This window comes from Eschrichtius robustus, chromosome 3, assembly GCF_028021215.1.
Source record: "Eschrichtius robustus isolate mEscRob2 chromosome 3, mEscRob2.pri, whole genome shotgun sequence".
Classification (NCBI taxonomy): Eukaryota; Metazoa; Chordata; class Mammalia; order Artiodactyla; family Eschrichtiidae; genus Eschrichtius; species Eschrichtius robustus.
The window spans coordinates 150517165-150540105 of record NC_090826.1 but is presented as its reverse complement, the minus strand read 5'-3'; the positions used below and the strand labels follow the sequence as shown (position 1 = coordinate 150540105).

At 39.9% G+C, this 22941-nt stretch overlaps 1 protein-coding gene across 7 annotated transcripts in view; it reads left to right on the top strand.

The window, feature by feature from the left end:
• HHAT (hedgehog acyltransferase) overlaps positions 1-22941 on the top strand; it is a 353787-nt gene that overhangs the window by 87367 nt on the left and 243479 nt on the right. For all 7 annotated transcript variants that reach the window (XM_068538433.1, XM_068538438.1, XM_068538437.1 and 4 more), the window contains one exon: positions 2391-2562. In XM_068538433.1, coding sequence (XP_068394534.1) covers positions 2391-2562 — 172 coding nt within the window. The remainder of the gene's footprint in view (positions 1-2390; positions 2563-22941) is intronic.

Sequence of the window (22941 nt, the reverse complement as noted above, 5' to 3'; positions counted from 1 at the left end):
TGAGGTCGTTATCACATTCAGTCAGGGAATCTGCTTTCCTCCAAGAGTCTGGCCCCAAGAAAGGCCCCTTCTGTTGGTCTGGAATGGTTTTAGGTGCCTCTTCATGTCTTAGCTTCCCCTGTTGCCTTGGTGTGAACTGTTTTAGCCTCCATAGTCTGATGGACACTGTATTCGTAATTGTTTCTTCATTTGCTGATGGTCATTTGGTCAAAATGAGTTTGCTTTAGAGAGCTGGAAAAGGGTTGAGAATGAACAAAGGGCAACTCAGCGTGTAACTAAGAAAGTCTCCGAGTGAGGTGGGAAGGTAAGGAGAAATAAAGATGGGTAGCACAAAAGAGAGAGAGGCTTGCTTGCTCATAGAGAGGATGGTGGGCTCCCCTGGGGAGGTCCTGAGACTTGGCATTTTTTACAAGAAGGCTGCAGAAACAGAGGGCTTGCCTCTCTAACAGAGAGGACCAAAGTCTTCACAATATTGTAAAGTTACATTACTTTTTGCCCTGATTGCAAAAATAATAATTGTTAAAAAATAACTTAAGAATCTTACCATCCAAAGATTACCATCACTGCTGCCATTTTGGTGTCTGTCTCTCCAGTCTGTCTTTATTTATGCACATTTATATCAAAAAATCGTTTTCATGGCTACGTACGATTGAGGCGCACTCTTGCATTTAACCAAGCCCCAAGCCCCTACTGTTGGAAGTTTGGGTTATTTCCTTTTTCTTCTCAATTATATAATGCAGACCCGAGGGATCGGACAGGTAGGGCGTCTCTCACTGAGGATTTCGCCATCCACTGGCTTGTCGATGCTCTGCTCCAGACTTTGTAGCATGTAGCATGCACCCTTGACGTAAGGATTCATATGAAAACTACCCTCAGTTATGCCTAGAGAGGGAAAGGGGTCTGCGTTGGGTTGCTGTGCTGCGGCTATAATTGCAGTGAGCTGCGGTCCCTGCAGGACTGCAAATCCCCCTGTGCCCCACCTTCCTTCCTGGATAACCTTCCCAGCTAGCGCTTCCCCTGTCAAACTTGGCTGGGTGGATCCTTCAAAGCAGTTACTTCTGTTTCCTAATAAATATCTTTCTGAGGTGACCTGAAGAAAATGAAAGGAAATTCCTGTTAATGTGATCAGCTTACGTTAAAAAAATTTAAACCAACAGCTTTCCTGGGCGTAGCTAACCAAGCAGATGGCAAAAGGGGGAAAGCCATTTATGCAGCTTATTGCAATTTCACTGCGCCAGCCAGAATTTCTCGGTCTGGTTTCCTGCTGTAAGAGGACCGTTTGAGACCGTGGTAGAATAGATGCTCAAGAATGGAATAGAAATTAATTCCTTGGAGTGTAGATAGCCCATCACCTCTAAGGGCAGTGCCTGCCGCCCCTCCTGGCTGCCGTGGGACCCACTGCACCTTGATGGTTAGAGGAGAGGAGAAATTAAAGAAGCGTGTCAGGATCACCTTCCCCTAGGGATGGGCCTCTCTTGTTCACGTAGTGTCTGGATCCCTAATTGTCAAGCCCTTGCTGAACAAAGTCCATATCCTCTGCCAGCTAATGTGTGCAGATACAACTTCGTAATTAAGGCGGTCACTTCACCTCTGCATTTCCAGGCAGCCTTCAGTGTAATAAAATCGTGTCAGTGTAAGATCTGGAAAACTTATACGCGCTCTCTTGTTTTTCTGTGTTTGTCTAGGTAGGATACATCAGGAACTGCCCTCCATCCTGGGTTTTGGCAGGGCTGCTGCTGGGGTGAAGGGATGCAGAACCCCTCCTTGGTTCTCGGCACTGGGCTAGCTTGTGGCCTCCACCCTATTCTTGCTCTTGGACAGAGTTTTCTAGTTTGGACATGACTCAAAAAAATTTTTTTTATTGAAATATAGTTGATTTACAATGTTCTGTTAGTTTCAGTTGTACAGCAAAGTGATTCAGTTACCTATCTATCTATTCTTTTTTTAGATTCTTTTCCATTATAGGTTATTACAAGATATTGAACATCTTGTAATATATTACTGTGCTCTACAGTAGGTCCTTGTTGGTTATCTGTCTTATTATATATAGTAGTTTGTATCTGTTAATCCCAAACTCCCAATTTATCCCTACCCCCTTTTCCCTTTGGTCACCATAAGTTTGCTTTCTATGTCTGTGGGTCTATTTCTGTTTTGTAAATAAGTTCATTTGTCTCATAATTTTTAGATTCCACATATATGTGATATCATATGGTATTTGTCGGGCATGGTTTTTTTACCCGAGAACGCCGAGTGTTCCCAAGGCAAACTAAACCAGCCCTCCCTTAGAAGATACAGCGAAGATGAAAATTTATAAAAACGTTGTCTAGGGGGCTCTGAAAGCTTTTAAAAATGGAGGTGCCGTCTAATGACTTCTTCTGTTTCTACTTTAGATGCAGCAGCAGGAGCAGGGCTCGCCGAAGGCCAGCCTTTCCATCCTTGCCCTGGGGCTGGGCCGCCTCCTCTCCTGTTGGTGGCTGGCAGAGCTGATGATTCATCTTATGTACATGCACGCCATCTACAGCAGCACCTCCCTGCTGAGGGCCGTCTCATGTTGGACCTTAGGTAATGTTGGAAATCACTGGCGGTAGAACAAGCATCGAGACAGGTAGCTTCACGGCGAAGCTGGACCGGGGGCAGACAGGGGTGTAGTCGCCTTGAGCAAACCCTCCTTTTTTTTCACCTTGTTCCTCTTGTGGCCGAGAAGACGCATGTGTGAGGTGGTCGACAGAGGGGAGGGTCAGGCTTGCTGGTCTTGGAACCAAGGATGGTAGCAATCCCTCTTCCTAATGGAATCCTGCGAAGTTCAGCTGGGTCCGCGTCTTCCTGGTGTGGCCAGCATTGCACTTGACAGGAGAAGGCAAGAGATGCTGGGTGCAGCCTCTTAGTCCCTGCTAAGAGGTAAGGCTTTATGACCGAGTTCTGCAGTAATCCTTGTTGTTTTCCTGTATGATATAAAGCAAAGAGTATGAGCTTTAGAGTCAGACAGATACAGGTATTTTTTTTTTTTTTTTATTGCAGTGTAGTTGATTTACAATGTTGTGTTAGTTTCAGGTGTACAGCAAGTGATTCAGTTATACATACATATATGTGTATATATATACACACACACACACGTACATATGTGTCTGTGTGTGTGTGTATATATATATATATATTTTCTTTTTCAGATTCTTTTCCCTTATAGGTTATTACAAAATATTGAGTATAGTTCCCTGTGCTATACAGTAGGTCCTTGTTGGTTATCTATTTTATATATAGTAGTGTGTATCTGTTAATCCCAAACTCCTAATTTATCCCTCCCCCACCCCACCCGCTTTCCCCTTTGGTAACCATAAGTTTGTTTTCTATGTCTGTGGGTCTACTTCTGTCTTGTAAATAAGTTCATTCATATCATTATTTTAGATTCCACATATAAGTGGTAGCATATGATATTTGTCTTTCTCTGTTTGGCTTACTTCACGTAGTATGATAAAATCTAGGTCCATCTGTGTTGGTGCGAATGGCATTATTTCATTCTTTTTTATGGCTGAGTAATATTCCGTTGTATATATGTACCACATCTTCTTTATCCATTCACAGCCAGATATAGGCTTGAACCTTGGCTCCACCAGTCGCTAGTGGGCAATCTTTGGCAGCTTGCTACAACTGTCTGCATGTTCACCTGTCAAATGAGCAGACTCACATTTGCAGGGTTGTTTGGAGGATTAAGTGAAACCATGAAGGTGAAGGGCTTACCTCGTAAAATGTCTGATAGATAGAATTAATGGTGTGTTCTTATGTAGGCCCCTCTGTTGGCCCCTTTTTCTTGTCTACCCATTTCTTTCTGTCTGCAAGTAGGTGGGCTGCAGGTCTTATTTCCTTAGCAGGACACAGTCTCCAGTATAAGACTTTTCTGTGGAGATGCCATCGTTCTTTATTCCTCTGGCCGAAACAGCAGAGAATGTGCTCCTTTCTGAACGAAACCTTCTCATTTCTTTTCACTCCTTTCAAGAACTGAAATTCAGCCCCGTGGTCTGACCTCCAGCCTGTGGCTCCAATGGGAAATGTGTGATCTTCCGGCCAGATTAAGCTGCTCCCTGCCGAGGGCAAGAGTAATAGCCTGACTCCTTATCTGTTTGGTGATTTATAGATTTTTTTTAAAAAAAATCTTGATTGCCCTTGTTATCACACATGCTTAATCAGAATGTTTTCAAGGAAGATGCCTTTTAGGATTGGAAAAATGCTGAGTTGTTTTAATGACAGTCTCTTCTTCCCAGACGAAATCTTTTTTCGTAGTTGGAGGTAACTAATAATCTAAGGCTTTAATGACACACTTAGGCAAACAAAATAGGATTAAGTGATGGCTTATGCTAAATCAGATCCCAGTTGTACTACATCCAAATTAAGAGATTGTATCCGTTTGGGTGATTTTAACTATGAAAACTGGAAAGCAAAACTGAAAATGGGGCTTAAACAAAAAGGAAAAGTTATCTCAGACAGCTATTACTCCTAAGGTCAGCACTAAGGGTGGAAAATCCAGTGACAAAGAAAAGTCATTAGGGGTCCATTTGGGTACCAACCACTCAGCTTAAGAACTAACCAGAATCCTACAAGCCCTTTGTTTGCACCCATAACCCCATCACCTCCTTTCACCCCCTCCACAAAGATAACCTGACTTTTGGGTTTATCATTCCCTTTTTATAAAATCTTTTTAAAAAAAAAAAATAGACTTTATTTTTAGAGTGATTTTGGATTTATAGCAAAACTGAGAGCAAAGTACAGAGATTTCCCATATATCCCCTGCCCCACACATACACAGCCTCCGCCAGTATCAACGTTCCCACCAGTGTGGTACATTTGTTACAATTGATAAACCTACAATGACACGTCATTATCACCCGAAGTCCCTCTTTATATTAGCATTTACTCAGTGTTGTACAGTCTGTGGGTTTTGACAGATGTGTAATGACGTGTATCCACTCCTATAATATGAGACAGAGTAGTTTCACAGCCCTAAAAATTCTCTGTGCTCTATTCATCCCTCTCTCCCCTTTAATCCCTGGCAACCACTGATCTTTTTACCATCTCCATAGTTTTACATTTTCCAGAATGTTGTCGTATAGTTGGAATCATACGGTATGTAGCTTTTTCAGATTGACATCTTTCATTTAGTGATATGCACATCTAAGGTTCCTCCATGTCTTTTTATGGTTTTATAGATCATTTGTTTTTAGTGCCGAATAATATTACATTGTCTGGATGTTCCACAGTTCATTTATCTGTTTGCCTACTGAAGTACATCTCAGTTGATTCTAAGTTTTGCAATTATGAATAAATTTGCTATAGATATCCACGTGCAGAGTTTTATGTGGCCATAAGTTTTCAACTCCTTTGAATAAATACCAGGGAGTGATTATATGGTAAGAACATGTTTATTTTCGTAAGAAACTGCCAAACTGACATTTTTCAAGCTGGCTTTTTTTTTTTTTTTTTTTTCTTACCTGCCAGTTATGAGTGCCTGCTATTCCACATACTTGCCACTATAACAGTACTTTATCAGGTGTGTCTTTCGCAAATATTTTCTCCCAGTCTGTGGCTTATCTTCTCTTTCTCTTGACAGTGTCTTTAACAGAGCAAAAGTTTTTAATTTTAATGAAATCCAGCTTATCAATTATTTCTTTCATGGATCGTGCATTTGGTGTTGTATCTAAAAAATCCACCATCCCCAATGTCACCTAGGTTTTCTCCTGTGTCATCTTCTAAGAGTTTTAGAGTTGTGTGTTTTATGTTTAGGTCTGTGATCTACTTCGAGTTAATTTTTGTGAAAGGTATAAGAAATTAGACATGAATTTCTTCCAGCACCATTTGTTAAAAAGACTGTCTTTGCTCCATTATGTTGCCTTTGCTCCTTTGTCAAAGATTGGTCGACTTTATTTATATTTATGAGTCTATTTCTTGGCTCTCTGTTTTGTGCCATTGATCTTTTTGTTTATTCTTTCACCAGTGTCACGCTGTCTTGATTAATGTAGCTTTAAAGTAAGTCTTGAAGTCAGATAGTGGCAGGCCTCTGACTTTCTTCTTCTTTTCCAATGTTGTGCTGGTTATTCTGGGTCTTTTGCCTCTCCATGTAAACTTTAGAATCAGTTTGTCGATATCCACTAAATAACTTGCTAGGATTTTGATTTGGATTGCATTGAGTCTATAGATGGAGTATGGAAGAATTGATATCTTGTTATCTTGAGTCTTTCTATCCATGAACATGGCTGTCTCTCCATTTATTTAGTTCTTATTTCTTTCATCAGACTTTTTTAGTTTTCCTCATATATAACTTGTACATATTTTGTTATATTTATATTTATACCTGAATTTTTTTGAGGGGGTACTAATGTAAATGATACTGTGTTTTTAGTTTCAAATTCCACTTGTTTATTGCTGGTAAATAGAAAAGTGATTGACTTTACTATATTAACCTTATTTTGTACAACCTTGCTACAATCTCTTATTCCAGGAGGTTTTTTTGTTATTGTTGTTTCTTTGGGATTTTCTACATAGACAATCATGTCATCTGCAAGGAAAAGTAATTTTTTCCTTCCCAAAGTATGTTTTTTGTTTCATTTTCTTCTTTTATTGAATTAGCTAAGACTTCCAGTATGATATTGAAAAGGAGTGGTGAGAGGGGACATCCTTGCCTTTTTTCCTGTTTAATCTCCAAGTATTTTGAGATTTCTTAGCTATCTATTGTTGATTTCCAATTTAATTCCATTATTATCCATTATTATCTGAGAGCAGACATTGTATGATTTCTGTTCTCTTAAATTTATTTTGGTGTGTTATATGGTCCAGAATGTGGTCTGTCTTGGAGAATGTTCCATGTGAGCTTGAGAAGACTGTGTGTTCTGTTGTTGGATAAAATAGCCTATAGATGTCAATTATATCCACTTGACTGATGGTGCTGTTGAGTTCAACCATGTCCTTACTGATTTTCTGCCTGATAGATCTGTCCATTTCTGTTAGAGGGGTGGTGAAATCTCTAATTACAATAGTTGGATTCATCTGTTTCCCCTTGCTTTTCTATCAGTTTTTGCCTCACATATTTTGACCCTCTGTTGTTATGCACATACATATTATATATTATATTAATATGTCTTTTTAGAGAAGTGACCCCTTTATCATTATGTAATGCCTCTTTTTATCTCTGATAATTTTCCTTGCTTGGAGGTCTGATGTGTCTGAAATATATCTACTCCAGCTTTGATTAGTCTTAGTATGGTATATCTTTCTCTATGCCTTTACTTTTAGCTTAACTGCATCTTTATATTTAAAGTGGGTTTCTTTTAGACAATATATGGTTGGGTCCTATTTTTTGATCCACTCTGATAATCTCTGTCTTTTAATGGATGTATTTAGACCATTGATGTTTAAAGTGATTATTGATATGATTGGCTTATTATCTGTCATGTTTGTTACTCTTTTCTATTCATCGCCCTTGATTTTTGTTCCTATTTTTATGTTTCATTCTTTGCCTTTTTTGTTTTTAATTAAACATTTTATATCATTCCATTTTCTTTATTTCCTTAGCATATCAAGTATACTTCTTTTTTAACTTTCTTAGTAGTTGCCGTAAAATTTGCAGTATACGTTTACAACTACTCCGAATGTATTTTCAGATAACACAATATCACTTAACAGGTACTGCAAGTACCTTAAAATATTCCTGATTGTTCCTTATAATAAAATATTCCTAATTCCTCCCTCCTGTCGTTCGTGTCATTACTGTCGTTCATTTTACTTATATGTAAACTGTAGTGGTAAATACATTGTTGCTTTTATTATTTTGAACAAACTGTTATTTGTTAGATCAAGAATAGAAAAGAATTAGCAAAGGTTTTATTTTACCTTCATTTATTAGCTCTTCCCTTCTTTATATAGATCCAAGTTTCTAACCTATATCATTTTCCTTCTCTCTGAAGAATTTCTTTTAACATTTCCTGCAAGTCAAGTCTACTGAAAACAAATTCCACCATTTTTGTTTGTCTGAGGAAGGCTTTATTTGTCATTCACTTTTGAAGGATACTTTCACAGGACCACAGTGTTCTAGGTGGTTGTTTTTTCTCCTGTCAGTACTTTAAATGTTTTCTTCTACTCTCTTTGCTTGCACATTTCTAGGAGAAGCGGGAGGTAATTCTTATCTTTGTTCCTCTACAGGTTAGATGTTTCCCACCTCCACCACCTTGCTTCTTTCAGTGTTTTTTCTTCGTCTTTGGTTTTCTGAAGTTTGAATATGATACGTACGCATAGGTGCAGTTTTGGGGGCATTTATCCTGCTTGGTGTTCCCTGAGCTCCCGGATCTTTGGTTTGGTGTCTCATGTTAATTTGGGGAAATTCTTAGTCATTATTGCTTCAAATATTGCTTCTGTTCTTCTCCTTCTGGTATTCCCATTACATTTATGTTACACCTTTTTTAATTGTCCCACAGTTCTTGGGTACTCCATTCTGTGTTTTATTTCCTTCAGTCTTTTTTCTATTTGCTTTTCATGTTTAGAAGTTTTTATTGACAAATCCTCAAGCTCAGAGGTTTTTTCCTCAGCTGTATGCAGTCTACTGATAAGCTCTTCAAAGGCTTTCTTCATTTCTGTTCAGTGTTTTTGAGTTCTAGCATTTCTCTGATTCTTAGCATTTCCATCTCTCTGCTTACATTATTCTTGCATGTTGTCTACCTTTTCCGTTAAAACTCTTCATATATTAATGATAGTTGTTTTAAATGCCCAATTCGATAATTCCTACATCCCTGCCATATCTAGGTCTGGTTCTGCTGCTTTGTCTGTGTTTTGGTTTGTTTGTTTGTTTGTTTGTTTTTTGCCTTTTAGTATGCTTTGTAATGTATTTTGGAAAGGTGGACGTGATGTGCTGAGTAAAAAGAACTTTAGTATATAAGGTGTTGGGAGAGGGGAAGTGTTCTTTAGTTCTGTGATTAGGTCTCAGACTTTCAGTGAGTCTATGCCCCTGTGATGTAAACTTCACAAATGAGTCTCAGGTTTTTTTCCCCCTATCCTCTTTGGTAGTATAGGATGACTAGGGGGTACTGGAGTTGGGTATTTTTTCCATTCATGTGGAAGGCTATAGCAGACTAGAGTTGGGAATTTTCCTTCCCCCAAGTTGGTAAAGCTCTGATAAAATCCCAGTAGGTTAGGCTCTGGTAAAATAGTTTGTCTTAACAAGGAGGGCAGTCCTTGTTAAGAAGAACATATGGACAGGGCTGAGGGGGAGGGGTTGGACTGCAGCATAAATAAAGGTCCTGCTTGGTATGGGTTACTCTGCTGTACTCAGAGAACTGTGAGTTGTAAGAAGAGCTGGACGCAGAGTCTAAGGTATAGTGAGAGATTCTTCCAGAAAGACATGAAGGGTTTTTATTAGGAAGAGCTTCTGGATCATGCTAAGGAGGATTTGTTCTACCTTTTAGGTGATGGGACCCATGGACGTATTTATATACTTTAAGTAATTTAAATACCCAAAGAGTGAAAACCAGAAAGTATTTAAGGGGAGAGGAAACAGGATTAGATGTGGGGTTTAGAAATATTCTGCTTGCAGTGTAGAATATGAATCAGAGTGGAGTGAAACTAGAAATAGGAAAATCTGATAGAAAAAGGTCCATGTCTTTATTCAACAAATATTAAAGAGCCAGACCGTGCTTTACATGATGGAACATTAGACTAAGTCAGGAGCAAGGTGATGATGACTTGAGTGAAGCAGGGAGGTTGGAGAAGAAGGGAGTGATGAGAAGGATGGAGGCACAGTCAATAGGCTCCGCTCACCAATGAGACAGGGAAGTTGAGAGAGGGAAGATCTAGGGAATCTTCTGGTTTAGAGTTTAGGTGATGATTGACACTTCCATTCGCCAAGAGCAGGGAACATAGGAGGACTGGGGGCAGGTTTTAGGGAAGAATAAAGAGTCCAGTTTTTGACAAGTTATGCCGAAAACTGAACATCCAGGTGGAGACATCTCTGCTACAGTTAGATGGCACCGGAGCTCAGGAGAGGGATTGGGAATGCAGACAGACATTTGAAAGCCATCACATATATGTGATAGTTGAGTCCATGGGAGTGAAGGGATTTCCTAGAAAAATGTGTGGGGTGAGAATAAAGGAGGGCCAACTATAGAACTTGAAGGAATGCCAACATTTCAGAGGCAGGCAGAAAAGGAAGAGCCAGCAACAAGTGAGAAGGAATAGTAATAAATGAAGGAGGAAGCAGATGGTTTTGTGAAGGTTTTGATAAGAAAGGGAGGCTCAATTTATCAGAAGTTGAAGAGAGGCCAAGGAAGAGGGGACTGAAGAGAGTGTTTCATTCTGAAAGTCATTGTTGACTTTGGCCACGTTTGACTTTTTTTGTTGTTGACTTGGTCATTTTTAAGCAGTATAAACCAGGGTAGTAGAATAATCAGAAGTGAGAAAATAGAGGCAGTAGCTAACATGCTGCTTTAATGGTGTTAAATGATAATGCCTGTTGTGTTCTGTCTCCCTGTCAAGGAAGCTCAGATGGCCTGGCCGGCTTCTCACTTTCTTGTGGCAGACCTGCCACCCCTGTGTCTCTCCTCGGGGTTTCCCTTCCTCCTGGCTGCCATGGGATTGGAGTAGAGCCTGACAAGCGTCCCCTTTCTTTACAGTGCACAGGATTCCCCCAGCCTCGGGGTTTGGGGGCTAATCCCTCTTGGGACGTTCAGAGAGATAAAGAAAATAAGCATCAGGGAGTATAAGGCTTACAAAGGCCCTTGGGCCCTGGTCTGCAATTTCTGATTTCCTTCTGATATAGTAAAGAAATGCTTTTTTTTTTTTTTATTCTGTTAGGCTTTTATTCTCTCGATGAAAGGGTTCTCTCTTCTTCTGTGATGGCCTTTTTTCCCCACCCTAAAGTTGCAGTTGAGTGTGAGGCAGCAGCGCAGGCAGAATAAAAGGTGCCTCTTTGTCTTACTTGCAAGAAGATATACAACTGGGTTTTCATCTCCAAGGATCTCAGGACTGAGTAACGTTCTACTCTGCCCAGAGATGACTCCCTCTGAGCACCACTAAGTAGGGTGAAAGCTGCTTTAGAGAAGGAACTATGCCACTACCTTTGGTGTCTTTCCCCCTCAGCGCTCACTAAAGAACAGTGCACTGCACAGGTGCTTAATGAATACTCACGTACACGTTCAGGTGAATAAAATAAATCTTATAGGAATTCTGCCTAGTGAATGTGAGTGATCAGGCATTCAAACCAGTGATCAATTCAAGATTCTGAATAAGGTGCCAAAGGGAAATCATCCAAAAAGTGATGAGTGCAGATTCAAATGATGATGGTGGAGTAGGAGGGCACAGAGCTCACCTCCCTCCATGAAAACATCAAAAATACATCTACATGCAGAGCAATTCCCACTGAAAACTAACTGGAGACTGGCAGAAAGACTCTCGCACAACCAAGGCTGTAAGAAAGATCCGCATGGAGTTGGGTAGGAAGGGAATAGAAGCGATTAGGTTTGGGACCTGTGCCCCTGGGAGGGGACTCAGAAGAGGCGGGGGGCTACAGAGGTGGAGGTCCTCCCTTGGAAGTGAGAGGTTTGAGCCACATGTTGGGTGTCCCAGCCCTGGGGTCCAACACCAGGAAGACGAGTCTCCTTAGCTGGTTAGAAAGCCAGTGGGACTACCAGGAGGACTGTAAGAAACCTAGACTCCACTCAGGAAGAGCATGCACACAGTGGCTTACTCCTGGGAACAAGGTGGAGAAAGTAGATTGAAACTGCATGGGACTCTGGCTGGTTTTCTGTGACCACCCTCGCATGCACCCCAGCCTGCACTGAGTGTCCACTCTGGCCCCACTTGCTTCGTGATGCAGCTCCACACTAGGGTAAGGGCTGTTGCAGCTGAGCGGAGTGCTTAGTTGTGAGGGATAGAGCCTGCTTGGACCTGGAATGACATCTGAACAGTGTGGGGACAGCCGTACTGGTCCTTATGGAGGCAGCGCATCAGAAGTGGCCTTGGACTCTAGGGCCAGGGCTGCCACAGCCTGAGCCCTGACCCATGCTGAGCGCCTGCTCCAGCCCCTGCTCCAGGCCCTCTTGCTCCAGCACTGCTCTGCTCTGGGGCAAGGGTGCCAGTGCTAGGAGTGGGGAGAGCACACACTTAAAGGGAATGGAACCATCTTGGACCCAACCCTCAGAGTTTCTGCTCCAGCAGCTTGGGGCCCACCCCTGCCCCTCGTAGGGTGGTGGTGGCCACTGAGCAGAGGAGAAGCCCCAGCTCACACCTGGCTCTGTCCCTATCTGCTCCATCTCCAGCCCCACCTCCCACCAAGGTGATAGCTGCCAGCACACCCTGGGGAAAGACATGACTCCTGCTCACATCAGATCCAGCTCTCCCACTGTCAGATCCAGGCACTGGGCACACGCAGACTGTATAGGGAGACTCCCACACAAGAGCACACCTTCAAGACTGGGATAGGTAACTATTTCACCTAATTTTATACAGACAGAGAAAGTTAAGCAAAATGAGAAGACAGAAGAATTTGTTTCAATTGTAAAAACAAGAGAAAACCCCTGAAAAAACAACTAATGAAACAAAAATAAATAATTTACCCGATAAAGAATTCAAAGCATTAATAAAAAGAATGTTAACTGATATAGGGAAAAGAATAGATGAACGCAGTGAGAATTTTAACAAGGAACTAGAAAATATAAAAAAGAACCAGTCAGAACTGAAGAATACAATAACTGAAATGAGAAACACGTTAGAAGGAATTAATAGCAGACCAGGTGATGCAGAAGAATACACAAGTGATCTGGAAGATAGAATAATGGAAATCACCCAATCAGAACAGCAAAAAGAAAAACAAATTTTAAAAAATGAGAACGGTTTAAGGGACCTCTTGAACAACATCAAGTGCACCAATGGCAAAAGTTAAAGAGAGAATTCTAAAGGCAGCAAGAGAAGAACAAAGAGTCATATACAGGGGAACCCCCATAATGTTGTCAGCTGAGTTTTCTGCAGAAACTTTGCAGGCTGGAAGGGAGTGACATGATATATTTAAAATGCTGAAAGGAAAAAACCTGCAACATAGGGTAATCTACCCAGCAAGATTATCATTTAGAATGGAAGGAGAGATAAAGAACTTCTCAGATAAAGCAAAAACTAAAAGTTCATCAATACTAAACCTACCCTAAAAGAAATGTTAAAGCATCTTATCTAAATGGAAAAGAAAAGGCTATAGCAAGGATCAGTAGATAAGGGGAAAATCCCGTTATATAGTAAAGGCAAATATATGTTAAGCGCTGAGGATCAACTACTTAAATAAGCTAGTACAAAGATTAAAAGACAAAAAATTTTAAAATCAACTATAACCACAATAAATAGTAAAGGGATAAACATGAAGATGTAAAACATGACATCAAAAACACAAAAAGTGGGGGAGGGGAGTAAAAAATGTAGATCTTTTAGAACGTATTTGAACTTAAATGACTACCAGTTTAAAACAAGTAGATACAGTTATAGGTCAACATTTATGAACACCATGGTAACCACAAATCAAGAACCTACAATAGATAACAAAAACTAGAGAAAGGAACACAAGCATACCATGAAAGAAGATCATCAAATCACAAGGAAAGAAACTAAAAGAAGAACAGAGAAGGACTACAAAAACAACCAGAAAACAGGTAACAAAATGGCAATAAGTGCATACCTATCAGTAATCACTTTAAATGTCAGTTTCTAATCAAAAGATATATGGTGGCTGATTGGATAAAAAAACAAGACCCATTTTATATGCTACTTACAAGAGACGCACTTCAGATCTAAAGACACACACAGATTAAAGTGAGGGGATGGAAAAAGATATTTCACGCAAAAAGAAATGACAAGAAAGTGGGGGTAGCTATGCTCATGTCAGACAAAATAGATTTAAAACAAAGTTTGTAACAAAAGACAAAGAAGGACATTCTATAATGATAAAGGTATCAGTATAAGAAGAGTATATAACACTCCTTATCATATATGTACTCAATAAGGAGCATCTAAATATATAAAGCAAATATTAACAGACATAAAGGGAGAAATTTAAAATAATCATTGATAGCAGGGGACTTTAACACCCCACTGACATCTATGGACAGATCACCCAGAAAGAAAATCAGTAAGGAAACATTGGCCTTAAATGACATATTAGATCAGTTGGACTTAATAGATATCTACAGGACATTCCATCCCAAAACAGAAGAAACACATTCTTTTCAAGTGTACATGGAACATTCTCTAAGGTAGACCACATTCTAGGTCACAAAACATGTCTCAACAAATTTAAGAGGATAGAAATTATATCAAGCATTTTTTTCTGACCACAATGGTATGAAACTATAATTGAAATCAATTATAGGGAGAAAAATGGGAAAAACACAAACACATGAAACTAAAAAACTAATGGGTCAGTGAAGAAATCAAAGAGGAAATCAGAAAATACCTCAAGACAAATGAAAATGAAAACACAACTTTCCAAAACCTATGGAATGCAGCAAAAATAATTTTAAGAAGGATGTGTACAGAGATACAGGCCTACCTCAAGAAGTAAGAAAAATCTCAAATACCCTAACCTACCGTCTAACAAATTAGAAAAAGAACAATGAAAAAAGCCCGAAGTCAGCAGGAAAGAGGAAAAATTAAAGACAGAAAGGAAATAAATAAATAAATAAAATAGAAACCGAAAACTGTTAGAAAAGATCAATGAAACCAAGAGCTAGTTTTTTTAAAAGATAAACAAAATTGATAAACCTTTTGTCAGGCTTATCAAGAAGAAAAGAGAGAAGACCAAAATTTAAAAACTAAAAATGAAAGGAGAAATAACTGTACCACAAAAAATTATAAGAGAATACTATGAACCATTATTTGGCAACAAATTGGACAACCTAGAAGAGATGGACAACTTTCTAGACACATACACCTTCTACATCTGAATCAGGAAGAAATAGACAATCTGAGCAGACTGATGACTAGTAATTAAACTGAATCTGTAATAAAAAAACTCCCAGCAAACTAAAGTCCAGGACCAGACAGCTTCACAGTGGAATTCTACCAAACATATAAAGAAGAGCTTAGTACCTATCTTTCTCAAACTATTCCAAAAAATTGAAGGGGGGAGGAACACTCCCAAATACATTTGGTGATCCCACCATTACCCTGGTACAAAAACCAGACAAGGACAATACAAAACAGGAAAATTACAGGCTAATATCTTTGATGAACATAGATGCAAAAATCCTCAACAACATATTAGTAAACTGAATCCAACAATATATAAAAAGGATCATACACCATGATCAAGTGAAATTTATTCCAGGAATGGAAGGATGGTTCAACATATGCAAATCAATCAATGTGATACACCACATTAACAAAAGGAAGGATAAAAATTACATGATCATCTCAAAAGATGCAGAAAAAGCATTTGACAAAATTCAACACCGCATTCATGATGAAAACTCTCATCAAAGTGTTATAGAGGGAACATAAATATCTCAACATAATAAAGGCCATTTATGACTAACCTGCTGCTAACATCATACTGAATAGTGAAAAGTTAAAAGCTTTTCCTCTAAAATCAGGAAGAAAGCAAGGATGCACACTCTCGCCACGTCTATTTAACATAGTGTTGGAAGTCCTAGCCACAACAATCAGGCAAGAAAAAGAAACAAGAGGCATCCAAATTGGAAGGGAAGAAGTAAAACTGTCACTATTTGCAGATGACGTGATGCTACATGTAGAAAACCCACCACAAAACTATTAGGATTAATAAATGAATTCAGTGAAGTTGCAGGATACAGATTAAATACAGAAGTCTATTATAGCTTTTTATGCATACCATATACAAAAATAAACTCAAAGTGGATTAAAGACCTAACTGTAAGACCAGAAATCATAAAACTCCTAGAAGAGAACATGGGTGGAACAATCTTTGATGTAAATTGTAGCAATATTTTTTTGGATCTTAAGGGTAAGGCAAAAGAAACAAAAGCAAAAATAAACAATTGGGACCTAATTAAACTTAAAAGCTTTTGCACAGCAAAGGAAGCTATCAACAAAACAAACAGACAATCTATTGAATGGAATAAAATATTTGCAAATGATATGACTGTTAAGGGGTTAATGTCCAAAATTTATAAACAGTTTGTACAACTCAGTACATAAAAAACTTGTTTAAAAAGTGAGCAGAAGGCCTGAATAGACAGATAGCCAACAGCACATGAAAAGATGCTCAAAACAGTTAATCATCAGAAAAATGCAAATCAAAATCACAATGAGACATTACCTCACACCAGTCAGAATGGCTATCATTAAAAAGTCTACAAATAACAAATGCTGGAGAGGGTGTGGAGAAAAGGGAACCCTCGTACACCGTTGGTGGGAATGTAAATTGGTGCAGTCACTATGAAAACAGTATGGAGGTTCCTAAAAAACTAGAGCTAGAACTACCATATGATCCAGCAGTTCCACTCCTGGGCATATATCTGAAGAAAATGAAAACACTAATTCGAAAAGATACATGCACCCCAGTGTTCATAGCAGCACTATTTACAGTAGCCAAGATATGGAAGCAGTCTAAATTCCATCAGCTGATGAATGAATAAAGAAGATGTGATATATATATGTGTATATATATATATATATATATATATATATATATATATATACATACATACACATAAAATGGAATATTAACCATAAAAGAATGAAATTTTGTCATTTGCAACAACATGGTTGGACCTAGAGGGTATTATGCTTTAGTGAAGTAAGTTAGGCAGAGAAAGAGAAATAATCTGTTATCACTTATTTGTGGAATCTGAAAAATAAAATGAATGGATATAAGCACATAAAAACAGATGCACAGTTACAGAGAACAAACTAGTGGTTATCAGTTTGGAGAGGGAAGGGGGGAGGGCAAGATAGTGGTAGGGAATTAAGAGACACAAACTACTATGTATAAAATAAGTAAGCAACAAAGGTATATTGTACAAGCACAGGGAAATATAACCATTACTTTATAATAACCTTAAATGGAGTATAATCTATGAAATTATTGGATCACCAGGTTGTATACCTGAAAGTAATATAATATTGTAAATCAACTATACTTCAATTTAAAAAAAGTGATGACTGCAAAGTTAACAGGAATAGGGGTGTAAATTGAGGTTGTTTACTATGGGATTCATTTGGTTTGGTTAATCCAACAATGAAGATATTCACAAACTCTGTGGAAGGTATTAAATCCTCTCCTGGTGGGGATGGAAAAAGCACTGGTGGCTGGCTTGGCCATCAGAGCTCAAGTGCGCCTCACTAATTAAGAGGACTTGAGGAACTCCATGGCAACAGGTGACATTTGCTTTTCTTTCATTCCCTTTCATACTCTCCTAGAGATGTCAAAATAAAATTTTCTTCCCATGTATTTTATCTCTTCTCAGCAAGATGTTGGTTTCTTTTCCCTTCTACTTCAATTTCCAGTGAGGCTTAGAGCTGCTATATTCAGATTCTCAGGTGGAGTCCAGACTCTAGGAAGATTTGCTACAGGAGCAAAGAGTGGACAGAGCTTTAGGGGCTATGAGTGGTGCCCATGTCAGGGTTGTGCATGCCCTTGTGGGGCTACCTCTGCCCCCTGTGGAGCTGTGGGGCTGTTCCAGCACCTCCATTAGACATATCTTACTGGAAGGATAGAACTTTAGAAAACATCAACCTTTAAGAGATGGGTAGAAAAGGAGGATCCAGTGACAAATGAGAAGGAATGTTAATAAATGAAGAAGAAAGCAAATGGTTTTGTGAAGGTTTCAAGAAGAAAGCAGTGCTCCATTGATCAGAATTTGAAGAGAGGTCAAGTAAGAGGGGACTTGAAGGGATTCTGTTTCATTTGGCAGTTAAGAAGTCATTGTTCTCTTTGGTCATTTTGGAGGAGTATAAGCCGGGGTTGTAGAATAAGGCGGCAGTGAGAACATAGAAGCAGTTTGGGGGTAACTTTTAATGTGTCTGTTGAGACCAACTAAAAGACATCAGAAGGGCAGACACAAGTGGGAACAGTGATAGTAATTGTACCTTTCTGAAGGCCAACAGGAGGATGAATTCTGTTAAAATGCAGGAATTTACAGGAAGAGGATGCTGACCAGCTCCTCTTCATGTCTGTTGAGTTCAAACAAGATTTAAGCTAAAGCGAGGAGACCTTGTTAGATATGGTCCTCAAGTGCTTTGCCACAGACTGACCTTCTTCAAGAAGGTACACAGCTATCCCTCACAGGGCGGGAAACATGCACATCTTTCCCCAGAGAGGGACAACCCATCAGCAGCTGCCTCCAAGTCCAAGTCCAGGCTCTCAGGGGGGTGCCCGTGTCTCCTTGAGTTCCATCGTAATGATAACATTCTATAACTGTGGGCTCAGTTGTAGAGTTCACCACCAACAACACACTTTATGTTAAATAGTAGCGGAATGGGCTAGGAGTGAAGAGGAATATTAGTTAAAATTTATATGTGAATACAGTGCACAACAAATAAGAAAAATGGTAAATGTTTTAGAGCTAATTCTAATCAGAGGACTTATGACTTCTGTTCTCTACTTTCCATTCCACGTTCTCTTTGCCTTCAATCAGTACCTTTGTTGTTTGGGGTTCTTTACCCAGTGGTGTGATCGAAATCTCCATTCCTGAGGGCTCTAAGCCCTAGGTGCTTCTGTGTTTGTTTGGCTGCTGTAGTCTTCCATTAACTAACCAGTAGAAACCACAATACTGAGAAGCACCCCACAAGTTCCCTCTGTATTCCTTCCTGCCTCCAATGTGTAAGGGTAACTCTGTTTCCCCTTGATGGTGAGGATTAATTTACGCAGCTAACACCATTACCCCTCTTTGCTTGTTCACCTAGTTCCATGAGGAGCCCCAGATGGCTACATTAATAGTAGCTTTTGATTCGATGGAATCATTGTGTATTCCCAGATGGAAGCATTTCCTTGCTGGGTGGTTAAGCCTCCAGATAAGTAGATCAGAGTTGCAGGGATGGGAAGCAGCTATTTTAGGAGTGGATTAATAGGTATAATAGGCATAATAGTGGATTAATAGGTATAATTAATCCACTTCTACTTCTTGGATACCGACTCTACTTATTTAAGCTATGAGTAAAAGCATATGTAGTTTGCTGGTTCAGAACACTTTCTACATCCCGTGAGACGGCACCTCAACATCATAGGCAAGGACAGCATCTCAGCGTCATCAGACAGTGTCTTTCCTCTGGTGCCATGCTGGAACTATTGATAGACTGTTCTATAAGGTCAGCTGCTTCTGGGTGATGGCATAAGACCAGTGAATCCCATGGATGTAGCTCATTGTCTCACTCCATTTGATGCAGTCAGGTCACCAGTCAGAAGCTGTGTTAGGTCTGATAACATGGCAGTGAATAAGACAGTCAATAAGTCCATGGATGGCAGTACTGGAATGAGCATTGTGGAAAGCAATTTCACATCCAGAATAAGAATAGTTCTCTGGCCCCTCCAGGGTGGAAGAGGTTCAGTGTAATCAACCTGACACCAGAGTATGGAGGCTGGTAAGTTAGATGCTGAGCAGCAGTGATAGGTTAATTTTGGTGAGGGGCAGTCCGTATTGTTGATCCCATGCAAAGCCTTCATTGCTGCCACTGTGGCCACTTTGGTCGTGGAACCCTTGAAAATCATTGGAATGGCTGTGGAAAGAGGCTGGTTGGTATGTACAGGGCACATCACCTTGCTGTTGAGAGCAGTAGGGCCCCTTGGTTGAGTATTTACATGAGTTACAATCTTCTCATTGGCTTCATTCTAAGGTATTCACTTACACATCTCTTCTTCAAAATCTCCTTATCAACACTTCAAGCTTACCATAGACAGCCATCAGTGAACAGAGCTCATTTTTTCCCTCCTTTATCAAATCCTCATGGGGCCTTAGGTGTGGCATGAGAGAAAGATGGCAATTAGCAGGAGTCAACATACTGGGAAGGTGAGGTCCCTTTTCCTGCAACATATTTGTGACTTCAAGATCCTCTCTCTTTGTGTGTGTGTGTGTGTGTGTGTGTGTGTGCGTGTATGAATATATATGTATGTGTATATATGTGTGTGTATCCATTGATGATGGAGTGCTACCAGGCATGCCTGATTTTATGGCAAGATGGATCAGATAACTCCCAGTGGATAAAAGACAACTCGGGTATCATGGTCTTCTGGTATCCTGTGGTTAGGCATAGTTCATCTAGTAAATGATGAGTCAAAGCAGCATGCCCAACTGTGTATATATTGCTTCCAAAGTCCCAAGAGGCTTACCAACAGTTGTACCTCTTTATTAGGACTAGTAGCACAAGGTGAATCTACTTGTCCTTTACTTGGATCTCAAGGTCCCCCACAGAAATTTCTCTAAGGTAACTCAACCCTATATTCTCTTTCATTTCTGGTTTGCTTATATCTTACATCTGGTATACCTGGAACTTCTAGGTTTATAGGTCTTATTAGCATGATCCTATTAAAGTACCAAATCAACTTCAGGTCTTCCGTGAGGGAAGAGACAAACTGGTTTCCTACAGATGAATTAGGGACACAGAACTGGAGAGGTAATATTACCCCTCAGGCAACACTGTAGAGGTGTCCTTTTGTCCTAACCAAGTTAAACTATTCTACTTTTGATACTTTTTCTTATTAGGAAAGAGAAAAAATTTCCAGGTTAAGAGCTGAAAATCAGGTGCCGGGGGCTGTGTGAATTTGCCCCAACATATTACAGCTGGAAGAGCACCTTCTAAATCTGTAATTGGAGTCCCTAACTGTATTAAATATACAGTAATGCATAGTCATTCTCTAAGGCTCATCTATCTCCTATACTTGAGAGATTGGCAAGTTAAATGACAATGTGATTAGAATCATTTTACCTACATCTTTTGGGTCTTTGGATGTTAGTCTTTTACCTCTGTAATTTCACCAGAGATGCCATGTTGCTCTTGAGTTACTATTTTGATAGGGAGAGTGTGCCTGTATCTTTACTTCCTAATAATAGACTTTAATTCGTAGACCTGGGAGCAAGGGTAGGGATTCTTCTAGTTCTTTCCTCAAGAACTCAGAAGATAACTACAGATGGATTTCGGGTCCCACTGGGGCTACTGTGAAACAAAGTCAGGTCCAAAGTCCATTTGCCACTTGCCCCCATTTGTTCCTACTCTGATTCATGGCCCAGAATAGCATTTGGGGTTCCTACATATTAGTGTTAGCTTAGGGACAGTGTTCAAAGACCCCCAAATTCTGGATATTTTACTTTCTCTGCAAGCACAGTCATCCCAGGAAATGACCTCGTCTCTTTAGGGAGTGCTAGGAAGAAGAGATGAGTCATACTGTGTACTTGTGATATTGTTGTAGAATTTTTTCCCTCATAGTAACTTGGCCTCCCCTTCATTCAAGGGACTCTAGGTCTATGAATTGACTCAGGTCTTGGATTAGGTTGAAGAGCTATAACTGTCATGGTGGCTTAGGTCTGGTCTCTGTTCATTAAGACTTGATTTTTTCCCCTGGCTATTCATATAATAATAACGGTAGTGGTAATAATGATATCTAACATTTATTGAGCACTTACTCTGTGCCAGACATTTCCTTAAAACCTTTACATATATCGACATATATAATCTTCACAGCAGTCCTATGAGTAGGTAGTAGGTCTATACCTATATTACAGGTGGGGAAACAGACACAGAGAAATTTAGTAAGTGAAGAAGTTTGTCCAAAGTAAGTGATGAGAATCCCCATTGATTTAAGGTCCAGGGACCTCATGGTCAGTTACCCTTCACCAGAGATGCCTGTGGGTCAGAGCATTGTGACTACCAAGCTGGCCACATGCCTTACTGTCATAATTATGCTCACTTTGCCTTGAGGGTAAGGCACTGCTATTGAGTCTTTATCACTTAACATGGTCTCTACATTGAAAGGTGGGATCTCATTTTCCCTAAACAGCCTCCCCAGCCCACAGAGAACGGCCTTGGCAACGCATTTCAGAGATGTTCCTGCTCCCCTCACTACTGTATAATCTCAAAGTCTTAGTGAAGGGAGTATCTTCTGGGCTCTTTTGGGGACATAGTTAGGGGTGGGTTAGCAGGTCACACGTGATAAATCTACCCGAACACTCTTATCTCCTGAAATGATTCTATTACTTCCTTTATGATTTCCTAAAGAATTTCTGGCATGTCAGTCCCATAAGTATGGGCAATTGTGGTGGCTGGGTTTCTAAACTCTCAAACGATTAGCACCATTCCCAGCTGCTACAGCTGACATATGGAATCCCGAGTTGCTGGTAAGTGCACTCATACTGATAATTCCACCCAATGTAGCGTTTGTTCTTTTCTCCTCCATCTAGAATCCTCAGAATCCATTTCCACAATTTTTGTCAATATAAGATGACAAACTCTTGCCGTTCTTTTGGAGTGAAAGCCTTGAAGTAGGCCCCCTGGGTCATGCTGGGGTCCATCCTAGCTGGTAAAGAGTGGTAGGCAGAAGGAACAAGGAAAATGGGCTTCACTGGCACAGGAATTCCCTCAAGTGACTTCACTAAAGGAGTCTTCAGTCAAGGCCAGATCAGCCTTATCTCACAGGGGAAGAAGGACTGCTTCTACTGGCAAGGGATGCTCACTAAGGCTTGGGGGTTCAGGGTATTCTGGGTAGTCTCCACTGTAGTTCTTAGGGGTCCCACCCTTTAAAGATTGGTGCCTGATGTTTGCATTAAAGGCACGGGTGAGAATTCAGTTAATGTTGTAATTCGATAAACCTAAGGATCAAACTTTTGGGTTGCTTTTGGCACTCTCAGACCTATGACTGCAGGAAATGAGATTTTTTTCTTAAAGCAGAATAATAAAAGGTCCCTGGATTTTAATCCGTTGCTTGAGCTGAGAATTTAGGAATGTGAGCCTGTCATCCTCTTCTTA